Source organism: Sinohyriopsis cumingii, chromosome 19, assembly GCF_028554795.1.
Source record: "Sinohyriopsis cumingii isolate HCF-2022 chromosome 19, ASM2855479v2, whole genome shotgun sequence".
NCBI lineage: Eukaryota > Metazoa > Mollusca > Bivalvia > Unionida > Unionidae > Sinohyriopsis > Sinohyriopsis cumingii.
Genome location: NC_142979.1, coordinates 37,787,958 through 37,809,710, shown reverse-complemented (window position 1 = coordinate 37,809,710; position 21,753 = coordinate 37,787,958). Strand labels below are relative to the sequence as shown.

Here is a 21,753-nt window from a genome sequence, read left to right as displayed (position 1 = left end):
CTTATTATGCAGCACAACCCGACCTACGATCGCGAATTGAACTTCAAGTCCAAGATACCAGTAAATATTTTTTGCCGTGTGAAGCGTTTATCGAAATCGAGGGAGAACTTGTGACAAATGCTGCCGATAATGCACCATACGCAGATGACAATCGTGTTCGAGTTGGCTTTGTCAACAACGGTATCATGGCGTTATTTGAGAGCGCCAGATATCTTATTGACGGGCGAGAAATTGAATCAATAGAACGCGAGGTTGATGTTGCAACAACGATAATTGGGTTAGCGAGATACTCGGATGATTATACAAGATCGGCGGGCCCATCTATGATGTTCGCAAAGGACTCCGCCGATAACGCTGATCATCTTCAGTACGTCAACGTGCTGGTGGAAAAAGATACCGCAATTGATCAGGCTGAAGCAAATAACCCAGACCGCAGAGTAAAACCAAACGTTAATTTCAATATTATAAAAAGTCTTAACGATAATTACAATATGGGATTTGCAGCACGAATATTGATGCTGAAAAGACCACGCCGACAGTTTTCATGCGCGATTCCACTCCATCACATATTTGGATTCTGCAGAAATGTCAGGAAGGTTATCTATGGGGCTAAGCATACAATCGCGCTGACGCGAAGGGGTGATGATAACAATGCAATATGGCGTGCTGCTTGCGTCGCTGCCGGTAAAGTCATTTTAACTAAAATGGCATTGTGGATGCCGGTGTTAACTCCATCAGTTACCACGGAAGCACGATTGTTATCATTTATGGAACAGGGAGGGAAATCGTTGTTGAGTTGGCTAGCGGTAACAACTGATGCTAAAGAGGATAACGTCGCCGATACGTTTACATGGCACCTGGCATCAAAACAGGGTGTTTCAGCCCCGCGTCATATATTCATAGCGCTACAGAATAGGGAACGATTGGGCAGTCAAGAACACAGCCATATGATATTTGATCAATTAGGAGTCAGGGATGTTTCGCTGAGAATAAACGGACAACAGGAACCATCCGAGGATATACAGCTTAATTACGGCGACAACCATATCGCACGTGTGTATCATCGATTGCTGTCATACATGGGTCGTGATCAAAACGTCGACACTGGTTTGCAAATATCACAACTTGATTTTAAAAACCTGTATCCGATTTATTATTTTTCGCTGGAACATCTTGATTTAACGAGACAATCCGTCGTTGATATACACTTCCGAGCTCGTATAGCCCCGGGTGGTGTTAATTATAGAGCGGTTGCTGTCATTCTCAGCGATAAATCAATGCTGCTAGAAGGTGTTGGTGGGCGAATGAGAATCGTTGATGCGCCAGTGGAAAACATGTAATTGAAAGCACAAAACGCGTTTACAATAAATGTCGTATAGTGTCGTAAGTGTAGAGTTGACTGATGGTCAAGTCAAGAAATTACGATCAAAGTCGGCTAAACAATGCGGGACCACAATAACGCTGAAGCCGTCACAGATGGCAGGTGGTAATCATAAGATATCGTTGACGGCGCGTCAAATAAAACATTTCAATGATGCGATGAAGAATAAAAAGGGTGTTCAAATAGATTTTTCGGCCGCAGCGATTAAAAACATGGAAAAGACCGGTGGGATATTTCCGCTGTTAGCTGCGATTCCAGCGTTGATTGCCGCGGCCGCACCAGCAGTGGCTAAGGCGGCGGCGTTGGGGGCCGTTGGTACCGCGGCGGGGATGGCATTGAAGAAGGCAACCGGGAAAGGCTATAAAGAAAAACGATCCGTGGCCGGAAAGGGTCTAAGACTACCGGGAACCCCGTATTCATGGTACTCGGGAAAGGGTCTAAGACTACCGGGAACCGTTTATTAACGCAGGAGTCAATGACTCCCATGTCTAATTTTGATTTAATAGACGCCGCAAACGCGTTAGCGATAAAAAACTTCAGAGGTGTTTTTATGAGGGATCAATTACCGGCGGCGCCAAGAAATATTGAAACCGGCATAATTAACCTCGATGGGTCCTCCGGAGCGGGAACTCATTGGGTTGCATACGCGATTGATCCGCGTGCGATCGTCTATTTTGATTCATACGGGTTAGCTCCGCCGAAAGAGTTTATGCGGTATATCCGGGCGTGTTCAGCCCGGGCGTGTTCAGCCCGGGTTTTTTATTCCACGCTACCAACACAGCAGTTAAGTGACCCGCCGATATGTGGCCGTGAGGTATTGAACGTACTCGCGGCGATTTCATCATCGCGGAAACCACCTCATGTGGTTGTAAACGAATACACTAGTGGGAAATTTAGAGACAATTACATTAGATAATAATGATTGATATCTGGGGACGACCGGTTCGGCGCTGAAAAAGTCCACGGAAACGCCCGCCACCGATGACATAAAAAAACTAATTGAGGATGAAATCGCTGATACGTTGAATCTAACAAGTGTTGACCCAGGTGAAATAGTTGTATTTCAAGACCGCCAGGGTAAATTGAAATCCGGTAATGTGTCGCTGAATGACGTTTTAATACGACAGCGTGATGCCGCCGAGGGCGCTATCGCGTTGTATACCGGCGACGGACGACTCAAACCGGGTGAACATGCATCGGCGATAACATTAGTCAAAGACGGTTTTATAAGGTTGGATAAATCGGTGACCGAACTTGACGCGCAGGTGAAAAAATCTATCACCGAGGTGAAAAAATCTGTCACCGATATACAACTCACTACCGCTAGTTTTTTTGGGACCCCGACGGTAACCGAACCGAATCTTGCAACAATAAAAAATACTATTTCAGAGTTTACAACGCTGTCGGGCCAATTTTACACGTTACGAAAAAATGTTAACAGGATCGATGACAACTTTGATAAATTCTTTGGTAAAAAAAATACCAAGCTGGATGAGATTACAACAACTATAAATGATATCACTGCGTATAGACAGGAAATAGAAACAATCAAAACTAATGTTGCAACGAGCAAAGGGAATGTAGACGCGCATGAACGAGAAATAGGAATAATCGGCGCTAATGTTGCAACGATCATAAATAATGTAGACTCGCATGGACGGAAAATAGAAACAATCAAAACTGATGTTACAACGATCATAAATAATATGGACGCGCATACACAGGAAATAGGAACAATCAAAACTGATATTGAAGCGAACAAAAAGGGTGTGGACGCGCATACACAGGAAATAGGAACAATCAAAACCGATATTGAAGCGAACAAAAAAAATGCAGACGCGTATTGGCGGGGAATAGGATTAATCAAAACTGATGTTGCAGCGAACAAAAAAGGCATAGACGTGCATACATATGAAATAGAAACAATCAAACTTGATGTTGCAGCGAACAAAAAAAGTATGACCGAGAATACACGGGAAATAGAAACAATCAAAACTGATATTACAATGAACGAGATTAATATAAACGGGTATGCACAGGAAATAAGAACAATCAGAGCTGATGTTGAAGCGATTAAAGACGGACTACCGAGAGTAGCAGAGCAATTCGAAAAAATAAAAAACCCTCATGAGAACATCATCAACACAGTATACACAATTCGGCATGGATCATTTGATTGGACTCCTACACAGAATATATTAAATATTACCGCAACTGTTAAGGGTATTTATCGATTGACACTGGTTTCAATGATGCAGTTTAATATATTATCGTTTAGTTCATCCGGGTTTAACAATACAATATCAACAATTATAGACAGGAGCGCAACTGAACGGTTTACAATTTATGCCGTTGATAGAAATCTAGCCGGGGCAAACATTACATGGTATGTGGAATTTGTAGCGAATCTAAGTAATTAAAAACACTAGCTCTTTTAAAATAAAAATGACCACCAAGGAAATTGAATCAGAGGTATCACCGACGTCACATCAATATCGATTCGATACCGCAAAAGAATTTTCCGCGAACTTGAAAACGCTTTCCGAACAATACCGTGTAAAAATAAAAAAATACCGCCGAAAAATAACCGCCATCGACGCGGTCGTGTACTCGGTGTCGGGTATAGTAGCCGGTACCGGTGTTATTTTATCCACGGTGACCACGACATCCCCGATCGCTGTTCCAATCGCTATCTCCGCAATGACAACAGTTGCTGGAGTCGCCAACGCAATCACTAGGAAGATATCATCGTGTTTTCAGAAAAAACTCAACGAGTATACAGTAAAACATCAAATAGTATCCGACGCGTACTCGAAATTATCCGGGTTGATCTCGTTGTAGATTGATAATTTGTTCGTATCCGATGTTGAATTCTCCACGATGGTCCAGTTGTATAGCTCCGCGATGTCAAAAATCGAGGATTTTCAACTGGAAGCCGGAACCACTTCAATGGGCTCTGGTTGTTGAAATTAGACACTAAAGACAACGAATAATAATAATGTCGCTGAACCCCGAAGGGTTTCAATTACTTCAGCGGATCGCGGAGAACACCACTCCGGTACAAACAAGTATGATATCGATAACGTCAACGAAACCCGAATTCAGTGTGAACTTCCCATCGCCGGTTCCAGTAAAGGAAATAGCGCTGGCAAAATTGCGAATATATCACAGTTGGCCTAATATTCGAGCGGACGCATTTAACGGACAACAACCTAATAACTCGCTGGTTTTTGCACGGACAAATAAACCCAATGGGACCCCAGACTGGGAGGAGGTTACAATACCAACTGGGTCATACCAAATAGAACAAATCAATAAAGAATTTCAACGCAGGATAAAATCGATCACAGGAAAGGAATCAAAAATCGCTATTACGGTTCATGAACCGACGTTATCGTCGACGATTGAAATAAGCACACCGGGGTATATGGTTGATATCTATAACAGTTCAATAAGAACCATACTAGGATGGCCTGAGAATCCACCTCATGGAATCGCCGCAGACTTGTACACGAATGAGCAATCGTATCATGAGATTAATCCCAGTTATCGAGATAAATTGTCTATTATGAAAAAAGCGACCCCATACGGCAGGTTTTTATTTCAAGACAGAAATACCATTGAATGGCATTTTACGCATAGGGAAACTCCTGAATCGCTCATCGAGACCATATTTAATTTAAATGATATCACTGATGTGTTTGCCGAGATTAATCGTAATTACCAATTGCAACTAGAACAACTACAGAAAACAAAAGCACGAAAACACGTTGAGGTGTTAAATCAACCTATATCAGACATGGAATATATCAACAAACGAATCGTCGAGATAATATCCGTTAGCGGAGCTGATAATAAACAACAATTCCTAACCGAGTATAATATCACAGAAGCCGATTTACCCGATTTCAGGTTTCCAGGATACAACGCGCCAGAACTAAGAAAGTCTCTTAATGATTTTCTCAGTCCATCAACTCATATCCTCAGACACGATAACGGAGATGATGGTAGGCATATTGCTCCATACAACGTAAATATCGCATCGGTGATAGCGATCAATCTAGTGTGTGATGCTATCGAAGGGAGTTACCAGGTGGATACCAAGCAATCAAATCAGGCTCAACAGGGGTATATCCTTTATTCATTTTCACCAACAGCCCCTCCGGGATTTTTAATCGTTGAGAGTCCGATTAATCCGGTCTATATGTGATGCCATGATCGGTTTTTAACGAGAATTAATTTTAGAATTACCGATCAGTCAAATAACCTAATTGATCTACAGGAGGAGGAGTTAGTGATCACTCTGTTTGTAAGATCATAGCAGCAGAGGGGGCGATGACATCGACGCGGTCGTCGATGTGCTTACCGGACGCTGACGACGCTGGGGATCAGCGCGCAGAAGGTGTTAATTAAACCAAATGACGATTGGACGATCCCCCAACGACGACGTCGTTTTTTTTTTTACCAGGCGCTGACGACACTAGATCGTTGAGTTGCAGAAAGTATTAATTAAGCCAAATGACGATTGGACAAAATGTCGGATTCGCCCCCTCTGCTGCTTGAGAGATCATTCGAAATTCAACAATTTTCTCTCATCTTTGAATATAAACAATTAGACAATAACAGAAAAACGATAAATGAAATCAGAAACGGAAATTTAATTTGAAAATGCAAATATATCTGTGTAATGAATCTAATTTTACAGAAGGGGCAGAAAATTGAAATTTTTATGAAACGAATTTAGAAAAGTTTGAAAGTTTTATTGGTTCGTTTGTGTTTTACAATGTACGTGCTTATGGAAGTATTAGATAGATACATGATAATATTTTCATCCTTGTTGTGATAACTCGATATTAAAACAAATAATGTAATTCATCACAATCATATTACCTATTTAAAGGTTCTTGCATATGCTGCTAGTAAAACGTTAAGGTAGTCTGTTTGCGAATTTAACCATTCTATCTCTTATATACTTACATGCAATGGAAACTAACAATCTTTGTCTAAATGCATCGATTTCTTTTGCCTCTGCGTACAATACTTAGGCATTTTCAGTGACATAAAAAAGTGAATAAGCTGTATTCGTGTAGAAGTTGATATAAAACTTGGAGACAAGATCGCGATAATGCTATTGGTGCAGTAAGGTAAGAGATTTTATTACATTTCCCATACATATTTTTTCAAATATTTTTCTTCAGAAATTTAATATAATACGTACTTGCAGCGCCATAAAAATTTAAAATTAATTATCAAAAAGAATCTTACACATCCCATGGAATATCAGTAAATGCAGCATAATCATTTTGACGTGTTCAGCAATATTATACACAGATTTTGTAATCAATATTGAAAAATGTGTGCGAAGATATTTGAAATCTATTACATCTGAAAGTTTCTTTTATGTGAAATTAATGAGATCATTCATTTTTGCTCTTGACAACATTGTTAAATTTGTCTTGGAAACATTGATTTATGTTTCCAGGTTTGCACTCCACAAGGATGTTGAAACTTCATTCGATAATTGCTGTAATATCGTTTCGTTATCAAAAGTTGCATGCTCTTAATATTGTGATAAATTTGGGCTAATCGTCATTTGTAGCTTATGTGGTCAATATGCACAAACATAGCAACCTAATTAAACGAAACTAAATGTGGTCGCTAGGCTAACTGAGAAAAGCGGATACAAAGTGAAATTATTATCAATTATAATGATATACAAAAGTGCGGACACATTCTATGCACTAACTGCTAATTGCGAACTATGTTGGACAAACCCATCAGAAAGCAACTAACAGGAAATATGAACAGACTAAAACTTAAAAAATTCAAATGACTAAAATGGATAAGAGCATAAGATTCTTGATATTTTTCTTGATATTTTTCAAAGAAAGCAGTCGGATGTTATAAAAGAATAAAAAGCAACGATATACTGCAAAACTTTTACAACAACGTTTTAATAATGGACATTTTTCCTGCGGACTATGTGGGCAACACCAGGCAACGTGACGTTATTAACGGGAATGACCTTATGTGCTCACAAGCAATTTCTGGGAGCTTTAGTCCATTTAGAGATCCATTAACGGAAGGATTGGTTAACCCTGACCAAATGTTCATAAATCTTGGTGTTCAAAACGAATCACCCTTCGGGAACTTCGGTAGAGAAGGAATTAGGGTAAGAGAGGATAGGGACATCATCAAAGCGGTGGATTAGATAGTCAATCACCACAGAGTTCCAATACTTGGAAGAACACACGACAGCTTTGATATTGATGCTGAAAGACAACTTGAGAACCAATGCGTAATACTTTTTCCAGGTGATACAAACTTGAATCACCGATTAGACGGGCATGAGCGATATTACGAACATTCATCGGCTGGAGGAGCATGACGAAGTTTTGGATTGTGGACCTCTAGGCATAACGGTGTAGGGGTAGCTGGAGGACAACTTACACCAGAGGCAAGCAGGAGAGAATTTTTAAGCAGCCCTATATGTGGCAATGTTGCAACCCGTTCAGGGAATCAATTTGGTAGGAATCTAGTTGGACCCTCGAGTGAAGGACATGAGATTTCTCCAAGAAATAAACGACGTGTGCGAGGCTGGCGTTCCGAAAGAACCATATATCGTGACACCTCCCTTGGCTTGATTCGTGGTGCTCTCGCTGGACTCGGGCTTCTGATGCTGTGATAGAAGTAATTTATTTCGGAAATAGTGCATAATAGTTTGCCTTTTATTTAAACATCGGTCAATTGTTTTCTGAACCAATATGTGATATAAATAAAAGTTTATCAAATAAAACTTTTTTATACCAGGAATGAGTGGATTTTATTTGTAAATTAAATGAAAGAATAAGACCAACTCTACTGCAACCCTAGAGCGGACAACATTTTGCACTCCTTAGTTAAAGTTTATTTTTAAAGTTTGAATAGTTTTAATCGTTGTTGTTGTAGGGTTTAACGCCATTTTTCAGCACATGATAGGCTTTACATGGCGGCCAGTATTAATGGTGGAGGTCGAGTATTTTATGACTTTGTAACTTTGTTTTAAGACAGTTGTATAAGAAGCTGAGAAACAACATCACTATCGAGTCACACAAACATCATCTTATGATGGGTGAGTTAAGTAAGTTTTTCGCCATGCTAGAAACAAACTGCAGTTATTCAGGAACCCTAGTCGAAACAAAATTCAAACTTGGAAGCAAGAGAAGATAAAGTCCCTTTGATGATCTTTTATTTAACAGTACCACCGAGCTTAAAAATATATATTTTGACAAGAAAAGAAAGGAAACACAAAATATGGTTAGAAAATCCCCAGCATCCGAGCGAAGTAAGTCAGACAACTTGAAACCTGAAAGAACTGTCTCAGCACAATCGATAAGATGCAATTCCTTGCGATCAGATAAAATATGTGATACTGAGACATTGACACGGCATTTTTCTGTGTATGTATCTTAATGAGACATTGACACGGCATTTTTCTGTATATGTATCTTACTGAGACATTGACACGGCATTTTTCTGTGTATGTATCTTAATGAGACATTGACACGGCATTTTTCTGTGTATGTATCTTAATTAGACATTGACACGGCATTTTTCTGTCTATGTATCTTAATGAGACATTGACACGGCATTTTTCTGTGTATGTATCTTAATGATCAATAACTGAAAATTATCTTTCAAAAATATAAATTAGAATAAAAGATAATAAGGTGGAATCCAGCAGGGGACAACGTTACTCGTTAGGCAAACAAAGCAATGTAAATAAGCTAGGATATTTTCTATATCATTGCTTGAGGGTAGACAAAACCAAGTGAATAACAGTTGCTCGCACATTCCAAGTATCAGAACCATACGATTTTTTAGTGCCCGATCCAAAATATGTGACCAGCTCATGCCAGAAAAGGACTTATGATGCAGAGCGAGAAACGCTAGAAAACCCAGCTCAGAGTATTTCATCAAATTTTCGTATGTCATGTTTACGCTGATGTGATTGGCCATTGTCAGGATTGACTGATACTGGACTCAGGGACACTTTTGCAAATTTGTCATGGATTCCGGATATGACGTTGTATTTATGGTAAGGTAATCCCTAATATTGTATTTATATTTCTAAACTATGAAACTGGTTAATTCGATTATTCTTCGCTGATCGACGAATATATTTGCATGGCTATCCGAGCTAATCCGGTTCAAATCCAGTAGTCGCCTTTTCCACCACCAATTTTCCTTTTTTCCTAAACTAAATATAATATTTAAAATAGTGTACTTTAACAAATAGAAGATGAAAAGATTAAGATGCTTAACTTAAATTTTATAATGAAGATTTTCATGCAATGAAAGCTTGTGGAAGTCAATTGAATCCGAAGAAAAATTAGGGTTAATTATAAAATTAATAAGAAACAGCAAGACGTAATTTCAAAAAAATATATTTTACTAGGAAAACTGAAGTTACTATGTAATGCACTGTAAGATATTTTAGATCACATGATTTTAAACATTTTGAGACTTTGCTTCAAGTGGTAGTTTAGCGAGCACATTCAGGTAATTTATTTTATGTCAATCTGTATTGTCTTTTTATCTAATAAGAAAACTTCAAAAATGTATGGCTCTCTACATTAAACAAGTTGTTTAGACTTTTGGGAAATGACGACGACCTCATATTTAAATAAAATAAAAGGAACATTAACTGCACGGTGATATTTATTTTAATTTAAAAAATATATTTCTTGAAACTTTTAGTGTATTAAATGTCGCTTGTATTTATTTATTTAATATGTATTGTAAACTATATTTGCAGAACACTTAGGTGGGGTTCTTGCATCCACACCTCATTCTCCCTCGTTAGTATCTGACAATGATCGTGTTTCATATAACACGATAGACCTAGAGGAAATGACATTACGATTTATTTATAATGTGGAAAATATGAAACCCGATGACACAAATTCAATAGTGAAGAGGCAGTGATTATTAATAAATATGACGTTGTTGTCACTAAGAAAAAAAATGAATTATTGTAAATCGATATTGGGCTGTTTTATCAGATGGGTTGCTGTTGCGAGAAAATATACTGATGTTCAGAATTAAAATGCCATTTATTACCACGTCTTAAACATGTCGGGAATGCTGAAGGATGAGAAAGAGTTATTATTCTATCAACGAGTTGATGGATATACTATCTGACAGTGGAGAGACTTGGAGCAATATCTCGCCCAGGTTTTTCAAGCCATCCAATATAAATATGACGATAATATTCACACTGAAGGATCATACAAAAATATTTAATTATTCTCACGCTAATGTTATTGGACAGAATAACAATTTACATTTTGTTGCCTACGTGTTTATGCAAAAGTTTGTTAAGCTTACTGCGTTTCTTTTTTATAAACTATTAAAGATTATAACTTCATATGAAATGTGAAGTTAGTACCTACTTACGCGCTGTGTGTGTGTGTGTGTGTGTGTGTGTGTGTGTGTGTGTGCAGACAAAATCAGTATTTCATAAAAGTTGCTGACGGGAAGGGACTAGTGTAGGGAAAGAAAGGATGATACCTCATTCAATATTACGAAAGTCCCGGGACAGACGATCGAGATCGACATGCTCCTAGACCTGATTTAGCGTGCAGGGCTGAGTAGAGTCGTCACGAGTATTTGTTAAAGACTGTGACAGGATTTGTCAGGCTCTGCTCTTTGGACAACGTTGGTCCATGCCACTAAGGGTAGTGAGGAACTTCATAGCCTATTTAACCAGAATTTTCATGGCCTATGTGATCAGTTGTGATATTTACTGCAGATTCTACATCATTAACCATGCATCTATCATCTATATTTGCTATGTTAAAATAAGCTTTTATGTTCTGTACTGATTCTGGCAAATATGTGTACGCGCCCTATTAGAGCTGGATATTTATCTATGTACAACATAAAGCATTCAAAGGTATTAAACATCCATTGTGTTGTGTCTCTTATATTGTGTCAAAATTCATACTTAAAATGTCAACAATAACGTTCTATGAGATCATACATTACACCTCTGCTCATCGCGTTCGTAGGTCTCGTTTTGTGGCAAACATATGGATACTTAACCTGTCAGTGGGCCATTTCACTAATCTTGTCTTGAAGTCGAGGTGTAATTTTACTGAATAAAATTGTCTAATTTTTCGAATGATAATCTTTGAATATTCTTAAATTCCTGTGTAGAATTCATACATAGCCCCATTTTTACCACCATGAAATATGTACTCATTCACAGATGATCTAAAACAATTTCCGTTTGATTTTATATTGATTCTGTTCAAACTGAGTCTTTAAGTTCCTTTTTGGTTACACGTATTTAATTTGTTTTTAATTTTCCATTATTGTATTTTTTGTAGTCCTAATGTCTCTTTATTATCTAGCAACAGGTATATAAATATGTATTTAACTATGACATGTACTTAACTACTTCAATATGTATTTAGCTGTATTACAATATATGTAACCTTTAAACAAAACATTTTCAAAATACAGACTTAATTGTATTTTGATTATGCCTGTTGGGGGTGGTTAACCCAAAATAGCACCACTTACCATACCCAGGGCGACATCACTTTTTACAGCTTATTTTCGTCTAGACTCTTGGATAGTGTTACGCGCACTACGTTAGCGGCACAATGAATTTTGTTTTATTGCTTGCACGCTTCGTATATTTCTATACGTGACTTTCCGGATGATTTTTGGCGTACAATATAGTGTGCAAGGCTCTTGTTCGCTCGGTGCAGAATGTGAATTTGGCACTTTCTTATGCATTGGCATTCTTTGTATATTTTATCCGATTTGTAGTTACAGGTCTGTGCGGGTGATCAATTATGTAAAAAAATATATTAGACGGTATTTGATGTTCTCTGCACTATATTTGCATTAGTGCACTTTACATATTTTATTTTGTTTTTTGTTTTAGCATCGTCGTGTTTCTGCGCTTTATCAAATTTACATAGTAGAATACGAAGACAATGCTGGAATTAATTTATCAGTGTGGTGACTTTTCATTGATATAGCGTGGTCTAAGTCTATGCGAAAGAAAAATATGTACACTCCTATGCGAAAGAAAAACATGTACGCTCTTATAAAATATGTTGTTGAGTCCAAGCGCAGTACATCCTTACGTTAGTGTCAGAAGGTATTCTATTGTCTGATGTAATGAATCTCTCACTGACTGATGACACATAATAACGTTTTTAATGACGCGTCAATTATTGATCTTTTTATTACTTTAGTAGCCGTACATTTCAGTATATTGACCCTCCGTTCGATGCTGATCAGCTGTGGCACAATTTATCTTATAGCTATCTGCAATCATGAAATTAGTTAGCGGTCCAGTATATTTACAAAATCTATAAAACCTCAGATCGGACAGAGTAGAATAGAAATGGGCAACGCTGAATTAGAATTTTTCAATGTCTGTATGCTTATTTTTTATTCTGTGAGCGAAGCAAAAGCGGAAAATACTTACTATTTAACATTCTTGAAAGTTATTTTGTATACTACTTACAAAGCACTGAAGCAACCCGGCTCAAAAACTAAATAAATAAATAAATAAATAAAAACTAACACTAAATTAAATGTAAGATAAAGGACCTCGAAGATCTTAGAGAGATATTTCTTTTTTTTTTTTTTTTTTTGCTTTACAACTTCCACATGGATCAGAAAGAAAGAGATAGATGATTCGAGGGCACTAAATACAAGACCACTCGGATAAAGATCAATCACGAAACTTGATTTATTACATAGACGTCCGCCATGGTCTTTAAATGATATTGGTGTTACATGCAATACATGTCATCTGTAGTTTGTTTATAGGTAGAAATACACTTTCCTCAGGTATTTCTAAGCCGGATGCTATTTTGGTAAGTACCATTAAATATTCAATTTGTACATATTTGCACATAAAAGATGATTTATTTCTACCCCAATTTCACCAACTTCGAGGAATGCGCGTTCTTGATATTAAACGAGACGAGAAAATGAATTTTGTTGAAGAGTAATTTTAAATGTGATTCAATGCTTTGGAGTAAGAATGCATAGTCATTTAAAACCTTGGTGTCATTTAATGGTTTACTGGTATAAATTTCGGTAGAGATGATTTTGCGGTGCTGTTAATGAACTTGTGTTTGCATGAGTATTTGTTTAAAGTTTTCAAGTTCCAGTTTAATTTAACCCTGCTCAAACTTTATAAAAATAATTCTTATGTCTTTTCGTTGATTCTTTTCTTTTCGCATTTTTCAAAAACATTCACTTGTAAAATGCGACTGTCTTTAGCACAGCAAAATGCGACCACCTGAGGGATGGATCAGGCTAAATGTAGATGATTGCATAATGTCCATGCGTTGAAAATCAGCAATAAATTTGAGAAAACAATTTGTTTGAAATATCAGTGATAATGGTTAATGTATTTGGAATATTGCAATATTTAATAAGATATCGTGTGATCTACAAGTTCTCTACCAATATTACTTTTTAGTTTCCTTCAATGTAATAATACGCAGATGAATGCAAAGTCTTGTAGAACAATGTCGAATGCTCATAACTGTTTAAGTCTTCTATATTGCTTGTAGACCGTTCCGGTGGCCTAGTGGTTAGAGCTTCCGCCTTGGATGCATGATGTCGCGGGCTCGAATCCCGGCCTAAAAATTCCAAAAACTTATAACAATGGAACTAACAACTGCCTCGCTAGATGCTCAGCATTAGGAGGTTAATGTTAGGACCGGTCGGCCTGGTGTCAGAATAACGTGGCTGGGTAGGACATGATGTTTGCATGACGTGTTTGCATGAAGATGCCCAGCGCTTGACATCACTAAAAAATGCCACACTGCAGATATCGTAATGATATGACTGAACATTTTTAAAGCAAAATTAAAAATTCGAATTGCAGAAGCACAAACTATATTGCTTTTATAATTATGTACGTTTATTTATTTGCAGGAAGATGACGTGGATACTCTTGAGTTTAGCGTTTCTTACTTACTTACAAGAAGTAAATACGCAGATAGGTAATATAAGTTTACTACTTTAGAAAATGCTAACTTAGTAGCAGTTGTATTAGTAGAATTAATAGTAGTAGTAATAGTAGTAGTAGAATATTTACCATTATGATTAAACAGTCTCAAAACACCTGTATAAACATACTTCAGTTTTTAATACCGTTTCAATTTTTTCCACATATCACATCAATTACCTCTGGAACAGCGAAAAGCAATGATATCTTGTTCAAAAATGACATAGGAGGGATGGAAACGAACTTCATGACCCCTGATGGATTCCTTGTCGACTTGGGGCAAGCAAAGGACGTGGAACTCAGAAACTTCCCGTTGAATCAGTGGGATCAAGGAAAATCGCTAGGTCCTATTCAAGGGACTCATCCTGGGTATCCCAATGGGGGCCAAACACCAGGGAACACAGAAGAAGATCGGTGGTGGCTAAACCAAAAGGATGTTCAGAGGGAACACATGACAGACCATGAAAAGCGTAGGAATAATAGAAAAAGCACTACTTTGTCCAAACGGAAGGAAACTAAAACTGTCGCTACATCCAGAACAATTGAGAAAAGCGCACCAAAAACGAAAATTCAGAACATCAACCGCAAAGAAAACAAGCAAAATATCGCCCTTAAAGCAACTGCAGTTGGACTATTGGGTCTCATGCTTTTGGGTTGACACGTTGATGTAGTGTGGTGATACATTAAATACCATTTTATTGGAACTTTTACCCTTTTGTTACCTAATCGACCTTTTATATTGTTGTGCAGTTCTCTTCACTAAGGATGCCAAGAAAGTATGTTTAGAAGATACAGAGACAATTAAGTCTTCAAGGAAAAGTGTTAACTAATTAGCATGTATTGTTTACCAATTAAGAAATGAGAAATTCCTAATCAGATGTGTCTTCATGTACATGCTTGGAGGAATGCTAATTATAAGTAGCAGTTGGAGGAATTCATACTATACGTGGCAAAGATGAAATAAAACTTGCATGACAGGATGTATATTTACCTTTTTCTTTCTTTCTTGCCAAAATGGCTTAACGTTCTGCAGTCTGCCTGTTAATCTATCAGTTTCATCTGTCAAAATGTTTGTCTGTCTATCTATCCATCTTATTCTTGATTTCCCCGTGTCTCTCTGTCTTTTTGACTTTTATTTCCCTTCCATTCTGTCTGATCATTCGATCAATTAAACGTCTAACACCTATCTCCTGATCTTGACTGCTGACAACTACTCTTATTTTCTGCTGTAATGCTTTTCAAAAATGATATAAAGACAGATGGAAATATATGACAGCCTTGCAATAAATACTAGTAGTGACATACACATCGAAGGTCTTGTTTTAGTAAGACTGCAGAGTTTGTGTAATAATTATAAATAAATTATATTTTCTCCAAAACGCTTTCAATATACACCACTCACATGTAAGTGGAAATATATAGATAGATAGATAGATAGATAGATAGAAAGATAGATAGATGTATTGTATGTACACCGTATCAACGTGATTCCACGAGATGTGTGAATTTGTCATTTAAATTAAGCTAGGCTTGCCGAGATTCCTTTTAATGAAAAATTTATACAACGAGTAGTATATCACTAATATAGTGTACTTACTATACATATATGTTATTTATATCACATATAAATGCACAAATTTGCCCTTTAAACCTTTAAACGGAGTTAAGATATGCTCCGGGCAACAGTGTATTGACCGAGTGAATGTTCTCCTCACATTCATGTGAGTGTGTCCGTTACAAAATGTAGTTCTATTCCTTTCCTTGATGTTTACAACCACATTTGCGAATTAATACGTTGATTATTTTCTTTTTAAGTTTCCAATTTTATTCGCATTGATTAAATCAATATTAGAAATGAAAGATTGTTTTTGTTAAGAAAGCAGAGCACTACGGACAAGTTTTCTTTTAGTATACACTGAACGCTATGGCATCAACGTTGTACCTTATGGAAATTAGCGTGGGGTAAGGGAAATGACGAACCAGCATGAGGTAATTAAAACATTTAATATATTTACATATGATCTAATTTATTACTCTGCTTTGATTAACATTACTACTGACCATAAAATGCTCTCTCTCTCTCTCTCTCTCTCTCTCTCTCTCTCGTTTGGACAGTTTGACTTGAATTTACGATGGCCTAGTGGTTAGAGCGTCCGCCTCGGATGCGGGAGGTCGTGGGTTCGATCCCCGGCCGAGTGATACCAAAGACTTAAAAAAAACGGTACTAACAGCTGCCTCGCTTGGCGCTCAGCATTAAGAGGTTAGTGTTAGGACTGGTCGGCCCGGTGTCAGGATAATGTGACTGGGTGGGACATCATGCTACATGTCTGCGGCATGATGCCCCAGTGCTAGACATCACTATAAACTGCCACACTGCAGACATCCTAGCGATATGACTGAAAAATTGTTAAAGCTACGTTAAAAATCCAAATCACATTACACCATCATTCATAGGTCCAGAGACATCACCACGCTCGCATTTTCATGGATTTTCGCCTGTGTCCTGCTACGATGGTCCAGAGAGAGAGAGAGAGAGAGAGAGAGAGAGAGCGTATGTGTGTGTGTGTGTTGGTTGTGTGTGTGTGTGTGTGTGTGTGTGTGTGAGCGGGGGGAGACGTTTGGATATTTTCATATTCAATTAATGATCGATTCTTAGAACATTATCATAGGTTTAAGAAAAAACAACAACAACGATAAAGCATTGAAGACGTATGTGTGTGTGTGCCTCGTAACCGACAAATTTAACTTTGAGTTAAACAGGATATTGCAACTATGTATCATTGATATTATGAACACTGTAGATGGACCTCAAGGAAAGTGTAAACTTACCGTTACGACGAACCATATACCTATAGGTTACTTGGTGCAAGTTCAGTTTTAAGGTTTTCATCCAACACAATTGTTTTTCTCTCCCACTCCCTATTTCTGCGTATGTTTCCCCTTATGCATGATACGGGAGAGGGGAACGGAAAAAAGAAAGGATTGCGAAGAAATTGCGTACCATGTTAAATTAATTCAGAAAACGGGGACTATTAATACTTTTTATAGTTATTTTCCTACGTCATTAATATTGGTATATCAATTTGCTTTGTACGAACACTTTACATGTCATGTTATGTATATATTGTTACGTTTAGGCTCTTACAAAACGCAACAAGAAAAGAGTGAAGACAGCAAGCTTTGTAAAATATAACAAATAATTTATTTTCCTAGAAAAACAAGGTAAAAATGAGAAAAAAGAACTTAACGGTGTTACGAATCAAATCCAAAAATAATGAAAGAATAATCCAATAATTAAAAAATAGAAGTCTGTGTAATAAAATGTCCTAATAAAACTGAGTTCTAATCCCGATGAAATCCAAACTGGAAGGCGATGACGTATGATCTGGTCAGCGTCGTACTGATGGGTCAGCGGTTCTTTCTTGAATCACAGTAAATAATATTCCAGGGTTTGAATTTTTTTAAAATTTCCTTGTCCAAGAATTAATTTAGAGCGCAAGTATTTTCAGGGAAAAGAAATCTCTTGGAATCCAAATAATTTGAAGAAAACAAAATAATTAGTCCAAATAAAACTGGTCACAACATAAAACACTTAGACTATTCCAGTGTTAAGGCACATAAAATCTATTCTTTTTCAATACATCAATAATAAATCTGGCTACGGCGCAAAACAGATGCCCGGATGCGGGTCAATCAACTCGAAAAAACCGAGTTGGAAACAATTGCTACATGTTAATTTTCACATACTCCAAGTATGGCCTCGACTCTACCTTAAGAATCTCACTCTAAGAAAGAATAATAATAATATTCCAATATTAGCCAATTAATAAGACAAGGATTGTATATTTTAAACAAATCGCAATATATTTCTTGATGCTTTTGTTTCCTTTCTATCTCCGTTGGCATTTTACAATCATGCCGATAGTTAATGTTACATTAAATACGTATGTAAATAATACATGTAGATAGATATGTAGATTAGAAAGAGTTCAAATGCGGACATGGTTGTACGAGTGGAAACAGACATGTACAAGTATAAAGACAAACAAAGGGATAGTTTGAATAAAGTGTGCACATAGCAACAGACATGTACAGGTATATAGACAAACAAAGGGATAGTTTGAATAAAGTGGGTACATAGCAACAGCTTTAAGAGGGAAAGAGAGCGAGACAGAGACACAGAGAGAGACAGAGACAGAGAGAGAGACAGAGACACAGAGAGAGATAGAAATAGAGAAAAGAAAATTTAAAAAAATATCAATTTATTTTATTATTATCATATAGTCACATAATCAGTAACACATATACAAACATTTGAGAGCCGACTTTGGAGAATAAATTTAAGAACACTTCTTTTTGTCCTTTGATTGTTTGCCAAGCGGTATGTATCGAGTCTCCTGGAATTATTATGAGGCATTCAATAAAATCCGTAGGACTGTTCAGCAGAAACTCCGGCAAATGCAGGACTCCTGGCTGAGTGACAAAGCTGATGAGATCCAAAGCCACGATGTCAAGCGTGATACGAAGAGGTTTTGGGATGCGCTGAATGAAGTCTATGTCCCATCATCATCATGATCATCCCCTCTCCACAGTGCGACTGGGAACACGCCGATCACAGACAAAGAGAAGATCATCGAAAGGTGGGCTGAGCACTTCAACTGCGTCCTGAACCGTGCAACATCCATCAATGACGAAGCCACTGATCGTCTGCCCCAAGTGCCAGTCAGTGAATCACTGGATGACCCACCAACCATGTTAGGACCAATAAATAGCAACAGGGGATGATTTTTTCAGAATTAGAGAATATATAAAAATGGAATGTTTTCTGTATAATTTGAGTGTGCAAATTTCAAAAATGAACCCATCTTCATGATATCTTTTCAAATAAATTCACAGGAAGCATTCAAAACACATGTACCGTCCACCATTTTTAATATTGGTCTTTGGCAATTTTTGAAAATTCTTGACCTCATGTTATTTCAAGCTGAAATTTCATATTTCTTACATATATTTTATATAGAAATGTTTTGTGAACATTCAGTTTTAAGAATAAATTGACTTTTTATATGTTCCAGGTAATTCAGCAGCTCCCATGTGCCTTTTTATCACACACCCCCAAACATTTTTGCACGAAATACTATATTTTTGAGTCATACACAAGTTGAAATTATATGTTGCTTTTAAAATTGAATATTTTCTGCTTAATTTGAGTGTGCAGATTTAAAAAATGAGCACATCTTTATGATATCTTTTCAAATAAATTCACAGGAAGCATTCAAACACATGTACCGTCCACCATTTTTAATATTGGTCTTTGGTCACTTTTTGAAAATTCTTGACCTCATGTTACTTCATGCTGAAAGTTGCATATTTTTTACATATGGTTATATATAAATGTGTTGTGAACATTCATCTTCAAGAATAAATTTACTTTTTCTATGTTCCAGGTACTTCTGAAGACTTTCTGTGCCTTTTTATAACACGCCCTCTAACATTTTTGCATGAAATAGCATAATCATGAGTCATACCAAGTTGAAATTGTATGTTACTCTTAAAACCAATAGTGCATATTCATTACAGTTTTTTGTACATATATACATTGATCTGATATCACAATTTAGTAAATAACAATTGCTATTTTAGAATTTATAGTTACCATAAGATATATCTGGTCAGTTTTCATATCTACAACATAAAATCAATGACAAAAGGTTTTCCACTAAGTTTTCATTACAGTAAGTCAGGATTTCTATAGTGTCAACTTAGGATGGTGCAACATAAAATTTTGGATGTCCTAAATCTGCAATATTTTCATAATAGTTCTGACCATTGTTTTGAGCAATATTACATAGTTCATGAAGTAATGACAATTGTGGTATCAGAGATAGAGAAGAAACTGGCACCGAGTTGGTTCTCAAGAAATATTTATGATTATGTATTTGTTTAAATGGAGAAATACTACAGATCGATTCTCTATTCCTTGGCTTATGATGACAATATTCATATTGATATTCACAAAAAATGGCATGACAATTTTAAATGAACTGGTTTTCTTCAAAATTCTGAAAAATAGTTGAACTTTTACCTCTTTTCTGTCCCTACTAAACATGAACATTTTATTTTAATACCAGTGTCTCTAGATAAGAACCGTACGTATAACAGATGACCTGACAATGATAATATATCAGTGATCACAATCACATACATATTATCAATACGTCTAGTATCACTGAGTCGGTGAGTGATACTCAAGTCGAGTCTCTAATATCGAAAATATATTACACAACAAAAGTTGTATAAATATTTTGTAATAAGTTTGGTATAATGAATGACAGTACGTCTGTATAATCCGATTCCTTGCTATAAACGTCTGCCTTTTCATAAAATTAAGTTTTCGTGTGTTTTTGAACCCAAATTTTATCGTATTGTTGTCATTGTTTACATTTTGTACGTACCCATGTGCCGGGAAGGGTTACCGTTCTTGTTGGCATGGGTGACCTTTGAAAACGACGTAATTCGTTGGTTTTCCGCAAATATTCGCACACATATTACCATTATTCTCCTAAAAAGAGCTCCAAAGTTTTTAAAAAGTAGGAGTATGTGAGCGTATATGTTCGTTTATTTAGTTTTCAGCGTTTTGAAAAATTCGTTTTTCGTTTTTTTCCGCTGAATAAGTTGTAGAAATGGCCCAGTGTCATATACGCTAAATATAGACATTTGACCTTTCAACCATGAATACATTCGGATGTAATAATGTTGGCTTTTTACATATTAGAGCGGAGAAAGTACCGGGTGTAATGAGGTTGACATTTTGAGAAAACGTTAATCTTGATCGCCAGTGCCCTCTAGCGGCGTCCCCTGTTGCTACAATAAATCAATACGTCTGCGCTCTAGTAGCAAGGCTCCTGGCTCAGACTCAATCCCAGCAGAGATATACAAGGAAGGCGGTGCTGCTCTGAATGAAAAGCTACATCAATTGTTTCATCTCGTATGGCAAAAAGAGAGATCCCATAGGAATTTTACTGTATAGGCGCAAATGATATATCCAGGCTTGTGATTACTACCGAGGTATCTCTTTGCTCTTTTCGCAGGCAAGATACTCGCCCTGATTCTCCTCAACCGTCTCACATTACACCTAAGCCATGGACTCCTACCAGAAAGCCAGTGTTGATTCCGAAAGGAGCGTGGAACCATCGACATGGCGTTCGCTGCAAGAGAGTTGCAAGAGAAAAACCAGGAGTAGAATATTGACCTTTTCTCTACCTATGTCGATCTGACCAAGGTCTTCGACACTGTTAGCAGAGAGGGCCTGTGGAAAATCATGGCCAAGTACGGATGC

General features: G+C 37.1%; 1 protein-coding gene across 1 annotated transcript; it reads left to right on the top strand.

The window, feature by feature from the left end:
* The first annotated feature begins 13,189 nt into the window (after positions 1–13,189).
* LOC149775497 (uncharacterized) lies at positions 13,190–15,394 on the top strand. Its single transcript, XM_089943805.1, has 3 exons — positions 13,190–13,266; positions 14,342–14,409; positions 14,606–15,394. Exons 1-3 carry the CDS (start codon positions 13,256–13,258, stop codon positions 15,070–15,072), a joined length of 546 nt encoding a protein of 181 aa, XP_089799931.1. The 5' UTR covers positions 13,190–13,255; the 3' UTR covers positions 15,073–15,394.
* Positions 15,395–21,753: the final 6,359 nt, after the last annotated feature.